The sequence below is a fragment of the Melospiza melodia genome, chromosome 2, assembly GCF_035770615.1.
Source record: "Melospiza melodia melodia isolate bMelMel2 chromosome 2, bMelMel2.pri, whole genome shotgun sequence".
NCBI classification, from domain to species: domain Eukaryota; kingdom Metazoa; phylum Chordata; class Aves; order Passeriformes; family Passerellidae; genus Melospiza; species Melospiza melodia.
The window spans coordinates 122,174,693-122,193,359 of NC_086195.1; the positions used below are offsets into that span (position 1 = coordinate 122,174,693).

The following is an 18,667-nucleotide window of genomic DNA, read 5'->3' on the forward strand; positions in this document are numbered from 1 at the left end:
AGGGCCAAGAGCAGCTGAGCCTCACTGGAAGCTGGTGCTGATGTTGGGAAGTGGACTTCTGTCCCCTGCTCTCAGCATTTCAGCTCAAGAGTGAGAGACTTGTGCTGGGATCTGAGCTGTTTGTTTTCAAACTGGAAATTGAGATGCCATAGCAGCTCTGATTTTTGAAGTGAAATACCTTTTAATAAATGCTTGCCTGTTCACAGCCCAGCAGCAAAAACAAACATGTACTGTAGCATTAGGACTGTTTTATATTTTTTCCAATCCTATTTTCTTGGCTGTTAATCAAGGTCTCTTTGTCGCCTTCCCAGCTAAGGGTAAATGCAGCTGGGGTATAATATTTGGAAGCATTTTTTACTTTTATTTATCCTGATGGAGGCAGAAAGGCTTTTCTTCTAGGACAGGTAAATAATTCGCTGGCCATCCACAGCTTCCTTGCTCAGAGAGCAGGAGTAAGGGAGAGAGGGGACTGTGACACCCCATTTAATAGATGGACATGAGCATCTTGTGGCTCTGTTCATTGTTAATTCATTCCTGCAGCACTGCTCAGCTGTGAGGTTTCCAGGCGTGCTTGGCAGCACCGACAACAAAAACATCTGGTCCAAGAATATAGCTCCCTTCTGCTGGCAGCTGCATGGAAATGATTTTGTACATCGTAGTGTAGTGCCAAATGCACTTAACTTGTACACTAAAGTGCACAGCCTTTATAGAGCTCTGGCAGTGCAGGGCGATTTTAAATGTGTGCATAAGTCAGCGTTAATCTACCAAAGAAAATCAAAACCTCAGCAGCCAATTTTATAAAGAACTCGCTTATCACACATGCCCAGACGTGGCTGTACCTTTGTACCTGTCTAACAGCTGTTCCTGTCTGAGCACAAAGGAAAAGCCTTTTGGTTGCAGCCCTGGTTGTCCTCTGTCCTCTGGGAGGGTTTGGCACAGACATGAAGGGAAATTTGCCCCTCTCAGACATCCCTGAATTCCACTCATCAGCAGCTGCATTTGTTACTGATAGAGGTTGTCTGTCTCCTCTCTTGTTTTAGAAAGGACCTGGCAATTGCTGAAGAAAAAATGTTAACTGTGAATCAAATAGTTTGTGTGTCTGCTGGTAAATTGTAATTTGAGTGATTGGATCTGATAATTACAGACATCATCATCTTGTCAGTCAGTTGTAAATCATTTGGTAATGGATTTCCCATTTTTAAAAGAGCTGGTTTTTTGAGCAGTAGTGTATTTTAGAAGTAAAATATAATATCCATATTCCTTCTTGCTTTGAAAACCCCTAGGGTTATAAACATGGATCTCATTCATACATGAACAAGCAAGTTGGAGAGGTCTGCTTCAAGAAAGCTACTCTCAGCATACATATTTCTAGTTATTTATTTTTTGTATATTCCTGCAGAGTAACTGAGCATGATGGTGTTTTTTCACCCTTAAAGCTGCTGTTATATTGTAGGTTTTGGGAATGAAGAAGGGCTGGGAGGAGCTAAAATCCCAGGTCTAGTCTGATATCCATCATGGGCCTGGGTTTACCCTTTGCAGAAGGAGCCCATTCCTTCCCAAGAAGCAGCAGGTGGTTTAAGGGTTTGGACAGGTTTCAGTAGGTCTGTGCAGGTCTGATGGTGTTACAGCTACTGACCTGGTACTGGTTTTCTGCTCTGTCACTGGTATGAGGAGCAGTTCTCACCAAAACAGAGAGGGAAGACTACGTGGAGATGGTGACAAAGGGAGTAGGAGTGAGCCTCCTCCTTCCAGCTTTTTCAGCAGTCCTTGCTTGCAGTGTTGGTGTAAGAAACCAAAGACATTTTGTGGAGTATTTTGAAAATTGATTTTGGCAAACCTGTAGGACTTGGTCCAGTCTCTTCCCATGGTCTCCACACACAGTGGTTTACTCAGCCTGTTTCTCAAACACACGATGGTGGGCTGGTGTCACAGCTGTTTTTGTGATCCCTTCTGTCCCTCATCAGGTGAGAGGAGTGGGTCCTCTGTGGGTCTTCAGTGGGTCCTTTGAACCTCTTGGGTCCTCCCTGCTGGCACCTGGCATTTTGGATTTGCAGTCCTTTCTCTGCGTAAGGCAGGGGAAGGCTGTGGATTACTGACAGAGGCTGAGCAGTGACTAATATTGGACCAGAGGAGCTAAAGTGTTTAACCTTCAGGCAAAGATTACCTGAAATTAAAACCTGTAAGGACTTGTGCCTCACACTGTCATCCAGTCGTGTTTGTAAGACACATGTACAGATCGGATGATTTCTTTTATTCCTGGGCAATTTACATATTTTGGCTGCTGCACAAAAGAAACCTTGTGTTGAATAAGTCAGATCATGATCTCACACCAATCCTTGCTTACAAGAAGATTTTTGGAAGCTGTAGCATAGTGCAGAATTTTGAATTTTCCTTTTGCTGGCTGCACTAAAAATGGGTATTAGACAAAGGTACATCACTTTAGAAAAGAAGTGTTAAATCTGTTTCTTCATAGCAGCAGGCTCAGTGAAGTGTATGTCACTTTATAGAAGTGGATTGATGGCCTGCAAAGAAAATGCAGTAATTTCAGGTTTGGGCCTTTTCTTAGTACTTATTTTCTGACAAAATACAGAGCTTTGTTAGTGTTGCAGACTGTTTTAAATGTTTGGAAGGAAAAATTGCTGCATTCGCAGCATTTTAATGAGGACGGTTCCCTTAATTAAAGCTTTAGAAAATTTAGGGAATGTGGACAGCTGAGGGATTAGCAATGTGTTACAAAGTTGTTCTTCCACCTACTAGTTGATTTTGGGTCAGAAGACCAAGACCATAATAAAACTTGTGGTCTTGCAGCAGTTGTTCGCTTGTGTTAACCATTGATGTTACCAGCGACCAAAGCCTGGATTCGTTCTGTCTGATTTTAGTCACGCAGTGTTGTGCTGAAGCCTGGAGTGTAAGTGACCTGGGGATCTGCAATTTAACATGGGGGACAGGTGAGGGACAGGTCTGTCCAGCTGAGGCGATACTTGTCCTGTTGAGGGGTAAAGGTCTCTGGTGGGACTGTGTCTCCTGGAATATAAGGCACTTGCTGCATGGCTACCAGCTGCTCACTGCTGGCAATTGTGGTGGTACTTGTTTGTGCTGCTCTGTATTTTGAGCTTATTTTTGGTTTGGGGGGGTTTGTTTGTTTTGTTTTGCGGATTTTGTTTGTTTTGGTTTGTGAAAATTTTGTTTGTTTTTATTTATATTTTAAATTTTATTTCTTAATATACGATTGATTTTGCCAGTCTTCCCCCTCTGCTTTGCAAATCTATCTGGTTTGCTTTTGGCCTAAATAACATAATGTATTGAGCAGTGCCAGGCCTTCAGGGAAATGGTAGCATAAACTCAGCATGCTGAGTTTCTCTTGAAAACTACTTCTCCAGCTCCATCTCATTTTGATAAAAGATCCTATGTGAAACAGCCCTGAGGAAAGTCCAAGTGGGGTTACTTTCCTGTCCTGTCATTTGTTCTGTTCCTGTTTGGGTGCGCATGGTTATATCTTTTGTGTTTGTTATCCCAAACTGTTGGGATATTTTATTTGTCTTGTAGCATTTGGGTTTCCTTCAATACATGAAATGAAAGAGGGGTTGTAAATAAATTCCTCTTCCCTGTTCATCTACAAGACTTGTTGGTCAGTGTGGGTGTGAGGCTGTATATTGAACAAATCTGTCCTTTAAGAAAATTAGTGTCTTTGTGTAATTATAGGTTTTCACTACTAGAAGAACATTAGTGTTATGCCAGAACTGCTATTTTTAATGTGTTTTACTTTCTCAGCTTACATTTCTGCTAATACAATGTCTGTGTGGCATTTGGTGCATAGGAAATCTGCTTTCAGTCATTTCAACCTTTTGTTTCCTCTCTTCTCTCAGATGTTCCCCTTCTGCCTCCCTCTAAGTTTAAAGCTTAGTCTCAAGCCAGAACTTCAGTTTCTTGTTGAACCTCTCCAGCTGCATGAAACCTGCAGGACTCGGGAGCCTTTTACATCTCCCAGGTCCAAACTGCAGCCTGGCAGCGTCTGGACTGCACATGTGGGGAGGGACTTGTGTTGATCCCTTTGGGAAGGAGATCTGCCCTCCAGGTGGGAATGGTGGAGCTTCATACTGCCCAGGGCAGAGCAGGGACCAGGCAGTGGGCAAATGCCTTCCTTGGCTCTGTCACCCACTGAGATGCTGCTTTCCTTGGCATCAAATGCATGCTGAGATTGGAAGCAGAAAAGCCATGCAACATTTTGGCATTGTACATTAGCCTGTTTTCTCTCCAGCATCTCCATCTCCTGTAATTATCTGAGCATGGAGCTTTGCATAAAGGAGATTTCTTTATTTTGCACACAGGCTTAATTTTAATATCTGCTAGGAAGGGCTTGTTCTGATCACAAGAAATCTGAGACTGAATGTAGAAATTATATAGCAACAGGCATTTTTAGAGTAAATAATAGTGATGGAAGTAGGGGACTAGTTCTTCCCTCTTTTATGAGAGCTCTGAAGATGTCAATATAAGGCTAGCTTGTTGTGTAACTTGTAAGTAATTTAGGCTTGATGAGGATGGACAGTTGAATTGTATAGCTTGGACAAACATGCAATCTGAGCAGGAAACTCTTCTAAGTAATCATGACTAGGATCAAGGAATTAGCCTTGGAAATAGTTGAAGTGATTTGCCTTTAGGAGGTTTCTCTCTTGGTTGTATTTGGAAAAGCCTGTGGCATCCCAGTGTTTTACTGAGGGAGGTCAGCGGTGCTGTGGTTTCTGTGCCTTCAGAGCAGCTCATTCAGTGACCAGTGAAGGCACCGGAGGCACATCAGGCAAGAAAGAAAATATTGTTGTCACAGTGACTGGCAGAGGAGGTGGTTCAGGGGGGAGACAACAGACAAGTATTGTCTTCACGTGGTTTTTGGCTGCTTCCTGCCTGCACGTGATTCCATCTCCTGCGCCTGCACAATGCTGCTACACAGGCTCCTTGGGGAGTGCTGGGACCCTGCTTAGGAGCTGCTCCTTCCTCATGCCTCTTTGTCCAGCTAATTTAACTGTTCCTTTATGGCTGCAGCCTCAGTGATGGCACTGTCCTGAACAACTTGGCTCATTTGCTTTCTTGTTTCAAACAGTGCCTTTAGCATGCAGTAGAGAGGGTGTTGTGCCAAGGCCAGACACAGCGGCTTCTGTTTTGTGTGTTTGGTGGAAGTGTTTCTCACCTGCTTGATGAAATGTTGCCACTGAAGGTAACTGAATGTGGTCATAAGGACAGCACTGTTGTGCCAGCCAGTCCCTGCAAAAGTGAGGTTTTTTTGACCCTTGAGAAAGCTCCCCAGCCGTCTTCTGCAATTACAGTGCCTGAGCAGCATTGCTGCTTTGCTGTTCCTGGCAGCGTGGCTCTGTGCTGGCAGCAGCGCACAGCCTGGTGGCAGCTCCCAGTGACAGGATGCCTGGTTTCCAGAAAGCTCACCAGTGGCAAAGCCCATGAAGGCCTTTCTCTGCGTGGGCTGTCATGTGGATGAGGGGCAGAGGCTGAGGCACCCTCCCAGCCATGGTGGGGGATGCTCAGCACCCGTGCCACTGCTTGCTGGATGGCTAGTGCTCCCTCACTGTCACTGAGTGTGTGGCATGATGGATGCCTTTCTTAAGGAGATGCAGTCTGAAGGCCTTAGTAAAGTCTTTGGGAAGGACCAAAAGGACAGTGCAGAGAAATTAGCCTGCTGGTGCCAAGGTGGGAAGAGTATGTGGGTAAGGTGTCCGTGAAAAAGAGACCTTGCATGTGAAATGAAACAGGCACAGAGAATGCTGGGAGTGAGAAGGTAACACAGGAGGGAGACAGATGGGAAATAAACTTACATGAGGTCTTTAGCTTGAGGGTGACAAAGCTCAAAGGCTTGTAAAAAGCTCTCAAGAAGGATGGGGTCTAATAAGAAATTTAAGATTTAGGAGGGATTGTATAAGGACTTGTTAAATATTTATTGCCCCTCTTGATTAAAGTCTTTTATTTAAAACAGTTTTGACTTTCCCTCCCAAGAAGCCTGCATTTGATATTTTTTCTTACCAACTATTTTATGTCGTATTCCCAATTCCAACACTTGGTTGTGGTGTTGGAGAGGACCACGTTTTTCCATGTTGCACTCTCTGCACTGCAAGCTGCTCTGCTTTATACAAACTTCCTACCTTGGCAGTCACTGGCAGGGACTTACCCACTTGGAGTGTCGTTTCTCTTGTGGTTTGGTTCCTCCTGAAATTACAACCTCTTTCCCAGCTTGGAGGCAGCGCCACAGCTCCCACTTCAAATGCTGTGCTGTGTGCAACACTGCCCCAGCTTTCCTTGCCAGAACATCTCCCTGGTGTGTGAGAACTTTATTAACGAGTGTATATATTGTGGATTCCTGCAGCTGAAAAGGTCACCTATTGTGCTAGGCTCTATTCAGACTTTCTCTGTCCTGGACAGATTCTGCTCCAAATGGATGCTGGCCATGTCTGGAGTGCAAAGAGGAGGGAGGTTGTGACACTCAAGCAGAATGGTGGTTTGCAAAAGTTGGTGTTGTGATTTGATTTGTCCAGGAAGATTTTTGTTTGTGGTTTTGGTGTCTTCTAGGACTTTTATTTTTAATGTGAGTGGAAGGCAGAAGTGAAACGTGAGAGGAAGCAGAAAGGAAAATAAACTGGGTTTCTTTTAGACTTCTGTTTTTCTTCAATTAGTGTGTCAGGGGCAGATGGTAAAAGAAAGGGAAAGTTGTTATCATTTTGATGCCTGTGAAGGCAGACTGGTTTCCTCTCCAGTGCTCTGGGAGTCCATGGGTTAGCAGTGCCTTTTCACTCCCAGTGCTGAGCTGAGGCTGCTGCCTGCTGCTCTACACAGATCCCAACTCTGCCCTGATCTCAAGATTCCAAAATGTCAGAAGCTGCCGCTGGAGCTTGTGATCCTCAGGAACACTGCTTAGTCTGAAGCCCCAGGCAGAGTATTGCCAGCTGCCATTCTCCAGGCAGGGCAGCTCCATGGGTGTAGGCAGGCAGAGCTTTGTGAGCAGTACTGGGAAAGCAGAGGAGAGGAGATGTGAAGGCTTCCCTCACTCCATCCTCTTTTGCTGGTGTTTGATTTTACACTGTTTGGTAGTGATACTAATTCTAAAAAACCCTTGGTTGTAGCATGAAATGATTGGATGTCATTTGTGAGGAGAGAGACGAGATTTGTCACTGTCTCATTTTTTAAATCAGAAAGCAAAGTTACTGAAAGGACCAATTTTTGTTCTGCTTCACACGATTTAGAGCAGTGTATAAATCATCTGGTAGGATAAGTAAACTTGCTCTCTCCTTTATCACAGAACACTGTATTGCTTTAGCCTTGCTGGACTGTGTTTCCTCATTCACATTTTTCATCGTCATAATAGTAGGGTAAATAAAACCTTTGGAAATAATACTGAGTTTCTTCTCCTTGGGTTGGCAGAATAAACTTCCAGCCAAGCGCAGTAGTCAGACAGATCTTCCAGGTGAGGGAGTTTGAATGGAAAGTCACGTCTTAGATGCCTTGAGACATGTCTTTGCTCTACCTTTGGGAGGTTTGGTTTTTTTTTTAATTTTAAAATTCAGCTCCTGAAATAACTTCGTTGTGCTACAGAGCTTGGGAAACAGTGTTATTTCCCCCTTACTCTTCTAAGTGTGTTTCTCAATTTCTCATAGGGGTCTCATACCAGTTTTAGTGCTGGAATAGGTTAGGACTGTTGTGCTTGGTCTCCTGAGGCATCTAGACAATGATGCTTAGGGACAGACTTGAAGTGACTTACCCTTTGATTATGTCCTCCCTGATTCTGACACTTCTAGAACCTACTTCTCTTCTTTTCCATCCCTCAAAAATGTCCAGCAAAGTGTTTCTGAATTCCTTGCCTTCTAGAAATTTGTGTAAATACGCAGTGTTTTCTTTCCATAATGTTGCAGGGAGTGGAGTGCTACCTTTGGAAAACAGCTGATAATCTTCCTTACAGGGATCTGCACTAGTAGCGTTTTTTGACTGCGAGTTTCTCCAGTGGCAACCACGGTCAAATACTTAAATCTTCAGCTACTTAAATCATCACAATTTTGTAAATGCTGAAGCAATAAAAACAAGTCATTGATTTGCCATCTGCATGCACAAAACCCCATGCTGATATTTAGTGTGCAGAGATGAATGGAAGAACAAGGGATGTTGAGCTTTGTGATGGAGCAGTAGGCAAGCTGATCAGGTGCTGCTGGGTGGTAGTCTCAGAGGTAACACACCTGGGTTTATTTTCAGTGTGCTGATTCAAATGGTTAGAAATTATCTGAATGTACATAGGTGGATTTCTCTGTGGGAGTCATATGCAGGTTTTAATCTTACAGGCAAGATTATTTTGGTAAAAGTGTTGCAGTTAGAAACCCCTAGGGATGCTGGCACGTCCATTTAGTCTCTGAAGGGAAACACATGAAAAGACAGAGGAAAGCTGCTCCAAGCTTGATTTAACCACGTGAGTCTTGCAAAAGTATAGCTTACTGCAAAAATTACTGGTAATCAGACGTGCTGTCACAAACAGACAGGGAATGTATAAGTATAAAACACTTCCACCAGCTCCATCAGAAGGAAGACAAAGAGGGTTTCAATGGGAGTTTGTATTCACAGATAATGGCTTAAAGTGGTAATTGATGCCAGCTGCATAAAATCACTAGGAAGGGCTCACCAGCTGCCTCTCTCCTTCAAGAAAAAAGGATGTACTTTTTTATTACTTCATGAGAATGACAGTCTCTTGCCTCAATCAGTTTTAATTTTCTGCTTTTGTGATCCCCTTGCCTCTGCAAATGGAGGCACTGTCAGTGGTGGTGGTGCATTGCATGTGTTGTCTGGAGGAGGTGACAGACCTTCCATCTCTGAGGCTGGCTCACGTGTCCAAATCCCAGGAGGGCTGCCAAAACACCTCGGTCTCCTCAGGAGGATCCCTGCTGCAGGCTGCAGTGTACCCTCCCCGAGGCACGTCTGTCCATAAGGGAATCTGTGTGGAAAGGGCCTTATCCTTTTGGGTGGGACTCATCTCACCCTGATGCAAGACATCTGCAAGTTTGGTGTCTGGATCTTGGTTAATGACCTCGCCCTCCTTTTGTAGTTAGTGGGGAGAAGTAAACACCGGTAGGGTGCACATTGTTTGGCCTCTTTCAGATGTCCACATTGGGATGAAATGACCTGTACCCTGGGAAATAAAAACTCCTGAATCTGGAACAGAGCAATTTTGATCTTGCCAACTTTTTGTTTTAATTTCCTTTTTTTAGTCTTCTACCAATTGCTTTACCACACTGGTGCTTCAGCCTTTTCTGTGCTGATTATTCCTCATAATAGTTCCTGTCGCCACAGAGTCTTCAGGACTCACTGCCAGGGGGTTATCGATCCACACTAACTCAGTGGATTCTTCCAAAGCCTGGCAAAAATGACTGAATCTATTTGTTATTGTAAACTGCATTTTGTACTGGATTGAACTGGAGGTGAGGAGCTATTTGTGTTGTAGACAAGTGCTCAAAGGCAGCTGAAATATGAATGTAGGACCATTGTTAGCTGTAGTTCAGGGAGGTGCTGGGGTAGATATTGCAGGGAAATTCTGCTGCAGGCCTTTGAGCAGGTGCTGTGACACAGACTCAGTGGAGAGCTGAAAGAGCACTCACTGTCTGCAGTCTGCTGGCTCTGTGTGTGCCTTTTTTGTTGTTTGTTCTTTTTTTTATTTTGGTGGGGGGAGGGGGGCTGGGATTTTTATTATTTCATTTTTCAGAAACAGATCCTGTTTAAGTATTGTCATTTTGGCTGCTATTACAATAAATAAACACAAACAACCTTTAGGACATCCTGTCCATTGTATTGCAAAAGCTATTGTGTTCATGTGCTGAGGGTAGGAAGTAATTTTTATCTAAAAAGTCAGTTCAAAATAGCAGATTAATCCAATTATACGTATTAACCTATCAGCAATTAAGTCCCAAAGCATCAAGTTTAACAATGCTCCTGTTTAATTTCTTTTTGCATAAATGCACAATTAGAGGTTTGGTGTAATATAACCCTGTCTTCCACCTCTCCTTTTTTTTCTTTTTGCATATAGTCTGAATAAATAAAAAAATCATTCAACAGCAAGGACAACAGAAGCAGCTGAGGAAGCACCAAGTTAGCTTTTGGCTCAAAAAGCTTTTCTGACATTGCTCTCTCCCAGGGCTGCTGTTCACTAGGAACTTTGATTTACAAGGTTTTCTTACTGTTTTGTTCAGTCTTCCAGAAATACTCAGTATTTTACTTCAAAGGCCCATCTTAAGAAGATAAGAATAGTTTATCCATGGTGCATTTTGGGAATTCTGTCATAATAATTTACGAGTAAGCGTTGCACCCTGCTATTAGTGTTTGAAATGGCTGTAGCATGTACTGATGGTTGTAGTTAGCTTTGTAGCAGAGAGTGGTGTCTGTTGTTCAAGGCGTGTGTACGGGTGTGTATAAGGAGTTAACACAAAGCTGCTATTAACATCTGCCTATGTCATGAATAGGATATTTGATTGCTAGCATGGTACAAATTGCAAGGAAGTTTAAGGCTTAAAATTTTATCATATAATCAGCTTTGGCATCACAGAATAATTAGCGTATGTGCTACCGTTCCCATCAGCCAGCAACCCTAGGGAGAAGTTTTGGCTTCTTCCTGGAATCATTTTAAGGTAGATGTTTTTCTGCTTGGATATAAAATTGTAGAGCAAAAAGGAACATCCACCTGCCTTTTAATTTGTTGCCTTGCTAGGTGCTTGAAGAAGACTCCTGCTGTCTAGGTGTGGGAAGAGAGAGTTGGGGGCGGGTTGGTGTCCTCTCCTTCTTTTGTATCTGCTGTCTGCCTGCTCACGCAGCACCTCAAAGCGTGTGGATCCTTCCATGCAGCTTGTCCTACTGTCACTTCAAAAGCAGGTTGTGGGTCTTTTAAGGAGTGGTTTCATTATGTTACCCATTTTAGCTCTTTGGAGGGATGACCTCCCTTCACCTGAGCTGCTCTTTGCTTGGCACCTTGCTGGAGCCAGGGGAAATCCTTCCTCCGCCTTTGTGTCTCAGCATCCTGTTTACTGCCTGGGCTCCTGGCCCATTCTTCCTGATGCACTTGCTCTTCCTCCACAGAGGCAGATGGAGGAGGAGAAGGAAGCTTGTGCACGAGGCAAATGCCTTGTTCTTGCAGTAAGGGGAATTCCTGATCTCCACCTCTGTTTTCCTGTGCCAGTCCAATGCTGGCACCAAGATGGGAACCTGCTTTGGCAGGTGGTTTATCAAAGCCACTGTCTGGCCTTTTAATAGAACTGGTTAAAATGAATAAAATTAAAGGAGAAAAATTGAGGAAGATGGAAATAATATTCCTCTGTCATAAATTCCCAGCCTGCTAGCTATGGATTTACTTAAGGTGCTACAAGCATTGGGTTTTTGAAACAGATTTTGTCATGTTCCATCACTGGGTCAAATCCATTGCATCTTTTGTTTGTTTCTTTGTGCTACTGAAAACTTGGGAAAGACTTGTTTTAGACCATTTCAATAGACAAGATTTTGATGGCATGAACATCAGAGGGGTTTACTGAACATGGTGCTGGTATAAATTGAAGTTCAGAAAAAATCTACTTTTGTGACAGTGAGGAATAAATCAATAATGCATGTGGTATATTAAACATATGGGCGTTTGTTTTATTTTTTTTCCAAAGGATGAAGAAGAAGAAATCAAACTGGAGATTAATATGCTAAAGAAATATTCTCATCATAGAAATATTGCAACTTATTATGGTGCTTTCATTAAGAAAAGTCCTCCAGGACATGATGACCAACTGTGGGTAAGCAGATGTTTTTCAAACATGTTCCTAAGTGTTTCCCTATTGGATATAGATTGATAATTACAGAAATACCACTTTATGGAAGGACAAACTAAAGGAGTTTGGTGCTTGCCTGAACTGCTAGATAAGTGAATCACAGAGGCTAATCACACATCCTTAAGGAGATGTCTGAACCAAGATTTGCTATAAGCAGTGGATTTGTTCTTTAAGTAACTTTTTTTCCCATTTCCCAGATGGATAGTAACATGTTTCATAGGAGCAAGACAGCTGAGGAGTTAGAATATGTGACTGTAAAAAGAAAGCTGCATTTGAGATTGTACCCATTACATTTTTCATCCCACCTCATCTACACCCTCTAGAGGACTGAAGTTTGGGGTTGAAATGGCAGGGAGCACGTTCTTCCATAAATACATGGAAGTTAAAGGATAAGAAGTGTTGCAGTGATGTGATGAGTAGAAGTGTTGCAGTGATGTGATGAGTTTGATTCCTTCAGCATTGGATGTGCTCTTACTGCTAATGTATTTTGCATAGCTGAGCAAATCCAGATTCCCAGCATTAAATTACAGTGATTAAATCAGTCCTTGAAAATGTGGTAACTAATGTGAGACATATTCCATATATGTCTGACACACATTGAAGACATTTGGTTGAATCCATTTTCCAGGCAGAGATATAAAATACATTCTCTACTTCACAAGAGCTTCCCAAATTAATGCTGTAACCTGATTATTTTGCTTTGCTGTACAGCTGAGATCTGTGTTTAATGTTGGTTGTGCACTGATATTTGTTTTGCAGCTTGTTATGGAGTTTTGTGGAGCTGGCTCCATCACAGACCTTGTGAAGAACACAAAAGGGAATACCCTGAAAGAAGACTGGATAGCCTATATCTCCAGAGAGATTCTCCGGGTAAGGAAAGCAGCCTGCCCCACACAGAAACAGGCTGACAGAGATGCAGCCTAGCTTGAGGTTCTGCAAGAAGCTGTTTCTGATCAATCCCATTAGCCATGTCATCACTTGGAGAGTGCGTAGGAGCAGATAGATGTCTGCTCCACATCATTTAACTTGGTGTGAGTTGTACTGTATTGTAGCAGAAGCCTTGCAGAAAATTGCAATTTCTAGTCATGAGAAGCCAGTAGAGGAGCCGGTGACCTTGCCTGCTGCAGAAGCTGTGAAACTGTGTCCCTGAGACCCGGGGCTGAAACAGGGTTGTAGCACGGTAGGGTACAGAATGGGCTTTTCTAAATATGCTTGCAGCTGCCTTTTTCTTTCCTAATCAAGTCCATGGAGGAAGAGCTGTTGGCTCAGGCCAGCAGTCAGGACTTGTGTGCTGTGCTGTGCTCTCATCCTGTGTTGTCCTGCAGCCTGTCTAGGGCCAGCAGCTCTGTCACGTGCGGCTCTGCCTGTGCTGTGCTTGCAGGCGGCGCTACAGAAGTTTTTCAGGAAGAGGTCTGCAGCTTACCAGTTGTTCTAAAATTGCAACTTAAGCTAATTACTCTTAATATTTAATTTCCAGTTGGTACAGTTTAAGTGCTTTTTTGAATTGGCATTTGTTTTGCTTCACTAAGTAAATCTGGGATGGTTTTCCTCGTGCTTCTTTGTAAAACAAATTGCCTCCTACCCATACCACTACACAGTGTGTTTGTTCAATTGCTTAATCATAAATGAAGTTCTGAAGGGCTTTATGTTAAAGGAAATGAGCACTGGCTCTTGCATAAATCAATGCTGCTGTTGTCTGCGTTACACATTTGCTCTGCCTTGGCAATTTTTAAGATGAGGACAGAGGGAGACACACAGTTCTGGTCTTTTGCTCTAATTTCAAATGCTAGAGGACAGTCCAGCTGCTGGTGTTTGACTGGCACATTTTAAGTTGTTTACAAAGGAGAAGTTGTATTTCAAAATAAATGGTTAGCATGCTTTAATATGAGGAAAGTTAATTTCTGCAGGAACATCTTACCCTTGATTTGAGAGACATGTGGGCTCAGAGGTATTCCATGATATGTTGCATTCATCCTAGATCCTCCTTAGATAAAGCAGTCAAATACTTGCTGAGAGGAGGAAAAACTATTTACCTCAAAAAAAAAGGAAAACCATTTTCTAATTTCAATGAGAGATTTGCAAAAGGAGTGTTAATTACTGACCATCGGGAGCTGGAATATCTGGAAAAAAGGAATGCTAAACTCACATTGCAACGAGATGTTTCAAACCCCGATTCAACAGAAAGTTTGTCAGAGGTGGAGGAGAGAGGTGGTGTAACACAAAGTTAAAGGGAGCTGAAGTCCCAAAGATTGGTGTAGGTGGAGACACAGGTGAAGTTTGGCCCAGTGAATCCTTGTGTGGTTGGAAAGGTCGGGAGACTGCAGGAAAGTGGAGATGTGTCCCTCTGTCTCCTGCCAGGCCTTTGCAACCCCAAATCTGTTTTTTCAGTAGGGTTAAATGGTACTCTGGAGAGAACAGATGATTATCTCTCTGGCTTGGTTGGAGTAGCAGAAGGCTTTAAAAAATAATCCTGTGTGAAGCTGTGGAAAAGCCTTCATTCCTGTAAAAAATAAGACCACACTTAGCATTAGCAGTCAGTGAAGGGTCTCAGGGACATCAGCCATTCACTTGATTTGCTTGTGACCTGTGGAAGGGAAGCTGAAGATAGTGGGTTTTTGTCACACTCATTAACTGTTTTAAAAAAAGGAAAACAGCCCAATGGTTATGTAGGAAAACTGGTAAATGATCAGTTAATGAAGAACATGTGTTAGGAAATACTTCTCTACAGCAACCACTGCTCTCTTAACCTCTTGCAGCTGTAAAGGTTCTATTCCTTTATTTTTCACAAAACATTAAAAGACTGTGAGGGCAACACGAACAGGCAAGATGATCCCACTGGAGACTACAATTTTCCGAGCAGAAAACTGAAGAGAACCCAAAATACAGGCAGTTGCTAAGAGGGTTGCCTGTTGTTCTCCCAATTACATTAGAGAGTAAAATGCAACATATGTCTTTCTCAGCCCTCCCTCCACATGGCTAATGCTTTGGGGCATGTATCCAGGTGCTGTCTCAACAAAAAGCACCGTATGCCAGGAGGTTTTGTTTCCTTTGGAAAGTATAACGCTTATGCTTTTTTTTTCCCTTCGCTTTTTTTTTTCCTGAGGTACAATTATCTGGTTTCATGTTTATGGAGGCTAGAGAAGAGGACTGCACTTTTGCAGTACAGCATGTCTTTGTCATCTGTCCTCCCTTGCCCTCAAACATGACTGCCAGTCCATCACCCCCCACCTCCTTCTGGGGGTGCATTATATACATGTGGGTGCTGCCTCCTTTCTCCTTCCACCTCCTTCCCAGCTGAATTCTCTGTGACCCTGTGCAAGTCAGAAGTCAGTGGCATACACTGACAGTGATGTCATTTAGAATGTAATTACTTGGAGACTTTGTGGGAGCTGAACTTTGTTCACAGGACAGCTGGGAGGTGTTTGCACAGTGCAGATGTTGGGCTGTATGTAGGTGCTGTGAGAGCCTGATCTGAGCCTGTGTCCCTGCTCCATCACCAAAGGCTGTGTGGGTGGTGTGCTGCAGGTCCCCCTGCACCAAGTGCAGGAGGTCAAGGCACAGTGCTGTGACCTTTGGGGCTGCTGGGGATGGGCAGTCTGTTGCTGAGCCAAGAGCCTAACTATGAACATTCTCTCCTTCCTCTCTTCTCCTTAATGCAGGGGTTGGCACATCTTCATGCCCATCATGTGATTCACAGGGATATCAAAGGGCAAAATGTGTTATTAACAGAGAATGCAGAAGTGAAACTTGGTAAGTGCACACATGTCCATTTCCTCATTTGTTCAGCCTTTGGTTTTATGATGTTCCCAAATTATTTCATCCTTTAAGAGCCCTGCAACATATTTTGTAGCATGAGTACTCTGTCAGTGGTTCCGTGTGGATTGACAGCCTGTATGTATTTCCTCCTGCTTGGAGAGGATGGAGCCTAGGTTGTTGTTGAATTTGGTTAGGAGATGTTGGTTTTCATGCCAGAATCAGTGCAGGGATCATTTTGTTTCCCCTACTGAGCTGTGTGTAACTTGAGTCTGTTCTGATTCACTTTATTCTGGACTCGGGAAGTGACAGGAGTCTCTCTTGTATTTAGCTTTAATTAAAATAGCACCTGCTGTTCAGGTTCTGGACACAAAAATATGATCTGGACAGCACTCTCAAGGGAACCGTGGCATTGAATTCAAAACACAGTTCCAGCTCTGGCATGCCTGCTGAAAATCGTGCTCATCCCTGGCCTCTTCTCTCCTGCCAAGTGGACATACTCTTTTTTTATTTCTTCTCTAATTTGTCTCTTTCAGTTAGTGCACATGTCAACCTTCTGTGTTTGTATCACGCTGCACTCGCCACCTTTTTTTGGTTAAATATAGAGGCATGCTGAAGCCCTCCCACCCAGCCCACATCCCTTCTGCTTTGCATTACACCTTCCTGCAGCATGAGGCATGGGAAGTTGTCGCGGCTGCTGGAGGAGGAAGCGCTTGGGAGAGCTTTCCTTCATTTGGTCCAAAATGGCACACAGTAGCTTCCAAACCGTTGCTTCCACTGAGCTGGTCTACACCAGTTCCTCAGATGTCACTCTGTGAGGCTGACACAGCCCTCTTAGGGCAGATGCAGTTACTGGTGTAGAGGGACATGTAGCACTGTGGTCTTGAGCAGGGCAAAATGAAAGGCAGAGAACACCTTTGTAATGTAATTGCTTTGTAATGAAATGGGCATCTCTTTCCCAGCCTGTGTGCATGTGTGCCCAAAGTTAGCACTTCCTGAATAATTCTGTCTTTTGCTCTCACTGATGTTTCTGCTCTGTGCATTAAAGCAGAGAGCAGCTCGCTGAACAGCAGGTTATTTTTGCTGTCCAGTTGTAGAGCAGAAAAAGTGGTGAGCTGGAAGGGGCTTGTTTATGCATGCCATTTTCCCACAGCATGAGAGGTACCTTTGGGAAGTGGCTGTTTTTTGTATAGGCAGAGGTACTTGGCTTCACCGTGTGGGAAGGGTCTAAACAGCCCTTTCTCAGCCTCCCAGGCAGCACTTCTGCAACTGTGCTCTCCCTCCTGTCCAGGCACACCAGTGAGGGGCACAGGAGAGGTGACTGTGTGCTGCTGTGTCCCTTGACTCTTGTGCCCAAGCACATTGTGTGTGAACCACGAGGGCTCACTTGCCTCAGGATTAATCATCTTGTTTCTCTTCGGCATGGTCCTCCCATCTACAGGCCTTTGTTTTCAAATCACTTTGCAAAAGTAATCATTGTGTTATTGTCCCCCTCTTATTTAATTTTGCTCTTTTCCCACCCACAGTGGATTTTGGTGTCAGTGCTCAGCTGGACAGGACAGTTGGCAGGAGAAACACTTTTATTGGGACTCCCTACTGGATGGCTCCAGAAGTTATTGCCTGTGATGAGAATCCAGATGCTACATATGATTACAGAGTAAGAGTCCTGTTCTAAGAAAAAACCCAAAACACTTGCAATATAAATGTCCATGGACTATGGCAGTTTTTGAGATTTCTTATGCTTTGTAGGAGTAATAACTGTTTTGTGTAGTTACATTCTTATTACCAAAGTACAAGGTAAGGATACTATCAAATTGTGACCTTTAACACTTTGTGCTGCTTGTTTTATTGTCGTTTTGAGATGTAAATACAGGACTTCAGGGTGCTGTAGGTGCTTAGAGAAGGCAAAAAAGAGTTTACCTGGAAATGCTTGTGTTCTCGATTTGCATAATGGTTGTACTTTAAATGTGTTACACTGTGTCCCAGTTATTGTGATAACCCAGAACAATACATTGTAGATGTTGCCTTAAATAGAACCACCGTCTGGAGAGCCACTGAAGTACAGAAGGAACTCTTAAAACTACTTCTGATTTCAGGATACATATACATGATTTTTTGGATAGAAATTTATCCATCACAACATTTCTTAACAAAGATAATTCTTTACGTAACTTGCTGCAAACCAAGGATTTAATTACTGCAAAACCATAATTGGCTTGATGGTATTTGCACTACCCTTAAGAATATTAGGTATATGTACTTAAAGTTAAATATATCTAGTGAAAGCATACTGTAATCTTGAAAGTTCCTCTCAGCTGACTTTAATGAGAGCACAAGGAAAGAAGCCTTTTTTGGTTTTTAAGAAACCTTTATTTGGACTAATGTATTGTTCCATCTTTAACCAAGGGCAACAAGGATATCAGAAAGCCAGAGATTAAGACCTTACAATGAATTATAGAGCTGAATATCAATTATATCACTTTGCTGAGACTGATGGTGTTAGCTATCAGTACATTTGTGTGTGTCTAAATCTTTATAAAAGACCCAGATTATTTGACATTTTGACTAAGATTGATCAGATTGATCCTGTTTCTCTTGATTTAATTCCTTTTTACATTCAGCATCTCATTGTACTAAAGCTAATGTTTTATATCTTTCCAGATAGAGTTGTTATTATTAGTAAGGAAGGTTCGCTATTAAATGATTTAATTAAGCAGAAAAACTCCCTGTGATATTTGTTAATGCAGTAGTGATGTGAAAAATAGCTCTTCTCTCCTCTGAAAACACCTGTTTATTGTTCGTGGTGGAGCCTGTAGGGTGGTTGTTCACAAAAATTTGTTTGAAAGGTTCTCTAAGATCATGGGGATGTGCACTTTAGCTTAGATGGCTGCATTTGACTAAGAGAGGAGTGCCTTGCTGGGTCTGAAAATATGATCTTTGGAATTGCTTCTTTGCTTGTAGTGCATGAAGAGCTTATTTGCTCATTAAAGTAATTTTTAAAAAAATCACAATTATGACCAGAAATGAAGACTGCTTTGCTCAAGAGCAGCTCTCTTTCACAGCAGTCTCCTCCAATACTTTGCCCA

At 42.9% G+C, this 18,667-nt stretch overlaps 1 protein-coding gene across 9 annotated transcripts in view; it reads left to right on the forward strand.

The window, feature by feature from the left end:
* Positions 1-18,667, forward strand: part of MAP4K4 (mitogen-activated protein kinase kinase kinase kinase 4) — a 165,384-nt gene that overhangs the window by 94,881 nt on the left and 51,836 nt on the right. For all 9 annotated transcript variants that reach the window (XM_063149806.1, XM_063149805.1, XM_063149810.1 and 6 more), the window contains exons 4-7: positions 11,667-11,792; positions 12,588-12,698; positions 15,488-15,578; positions 17,108-17,238. In XM_063149806.1, the coding sequence (XP_063005876.1) occupies positions 11,667-11,792; positions 12,588-12,698; positions 15,488-15,578; positions 17,108-17,238 (459 nt within the window). The remainder of the gene's footprint in view (positions 1-11,666; positions 11,793-12,587; positions 12,699-15,487; positions 15,579-17,107; positions 17,239-18,667) is intronic.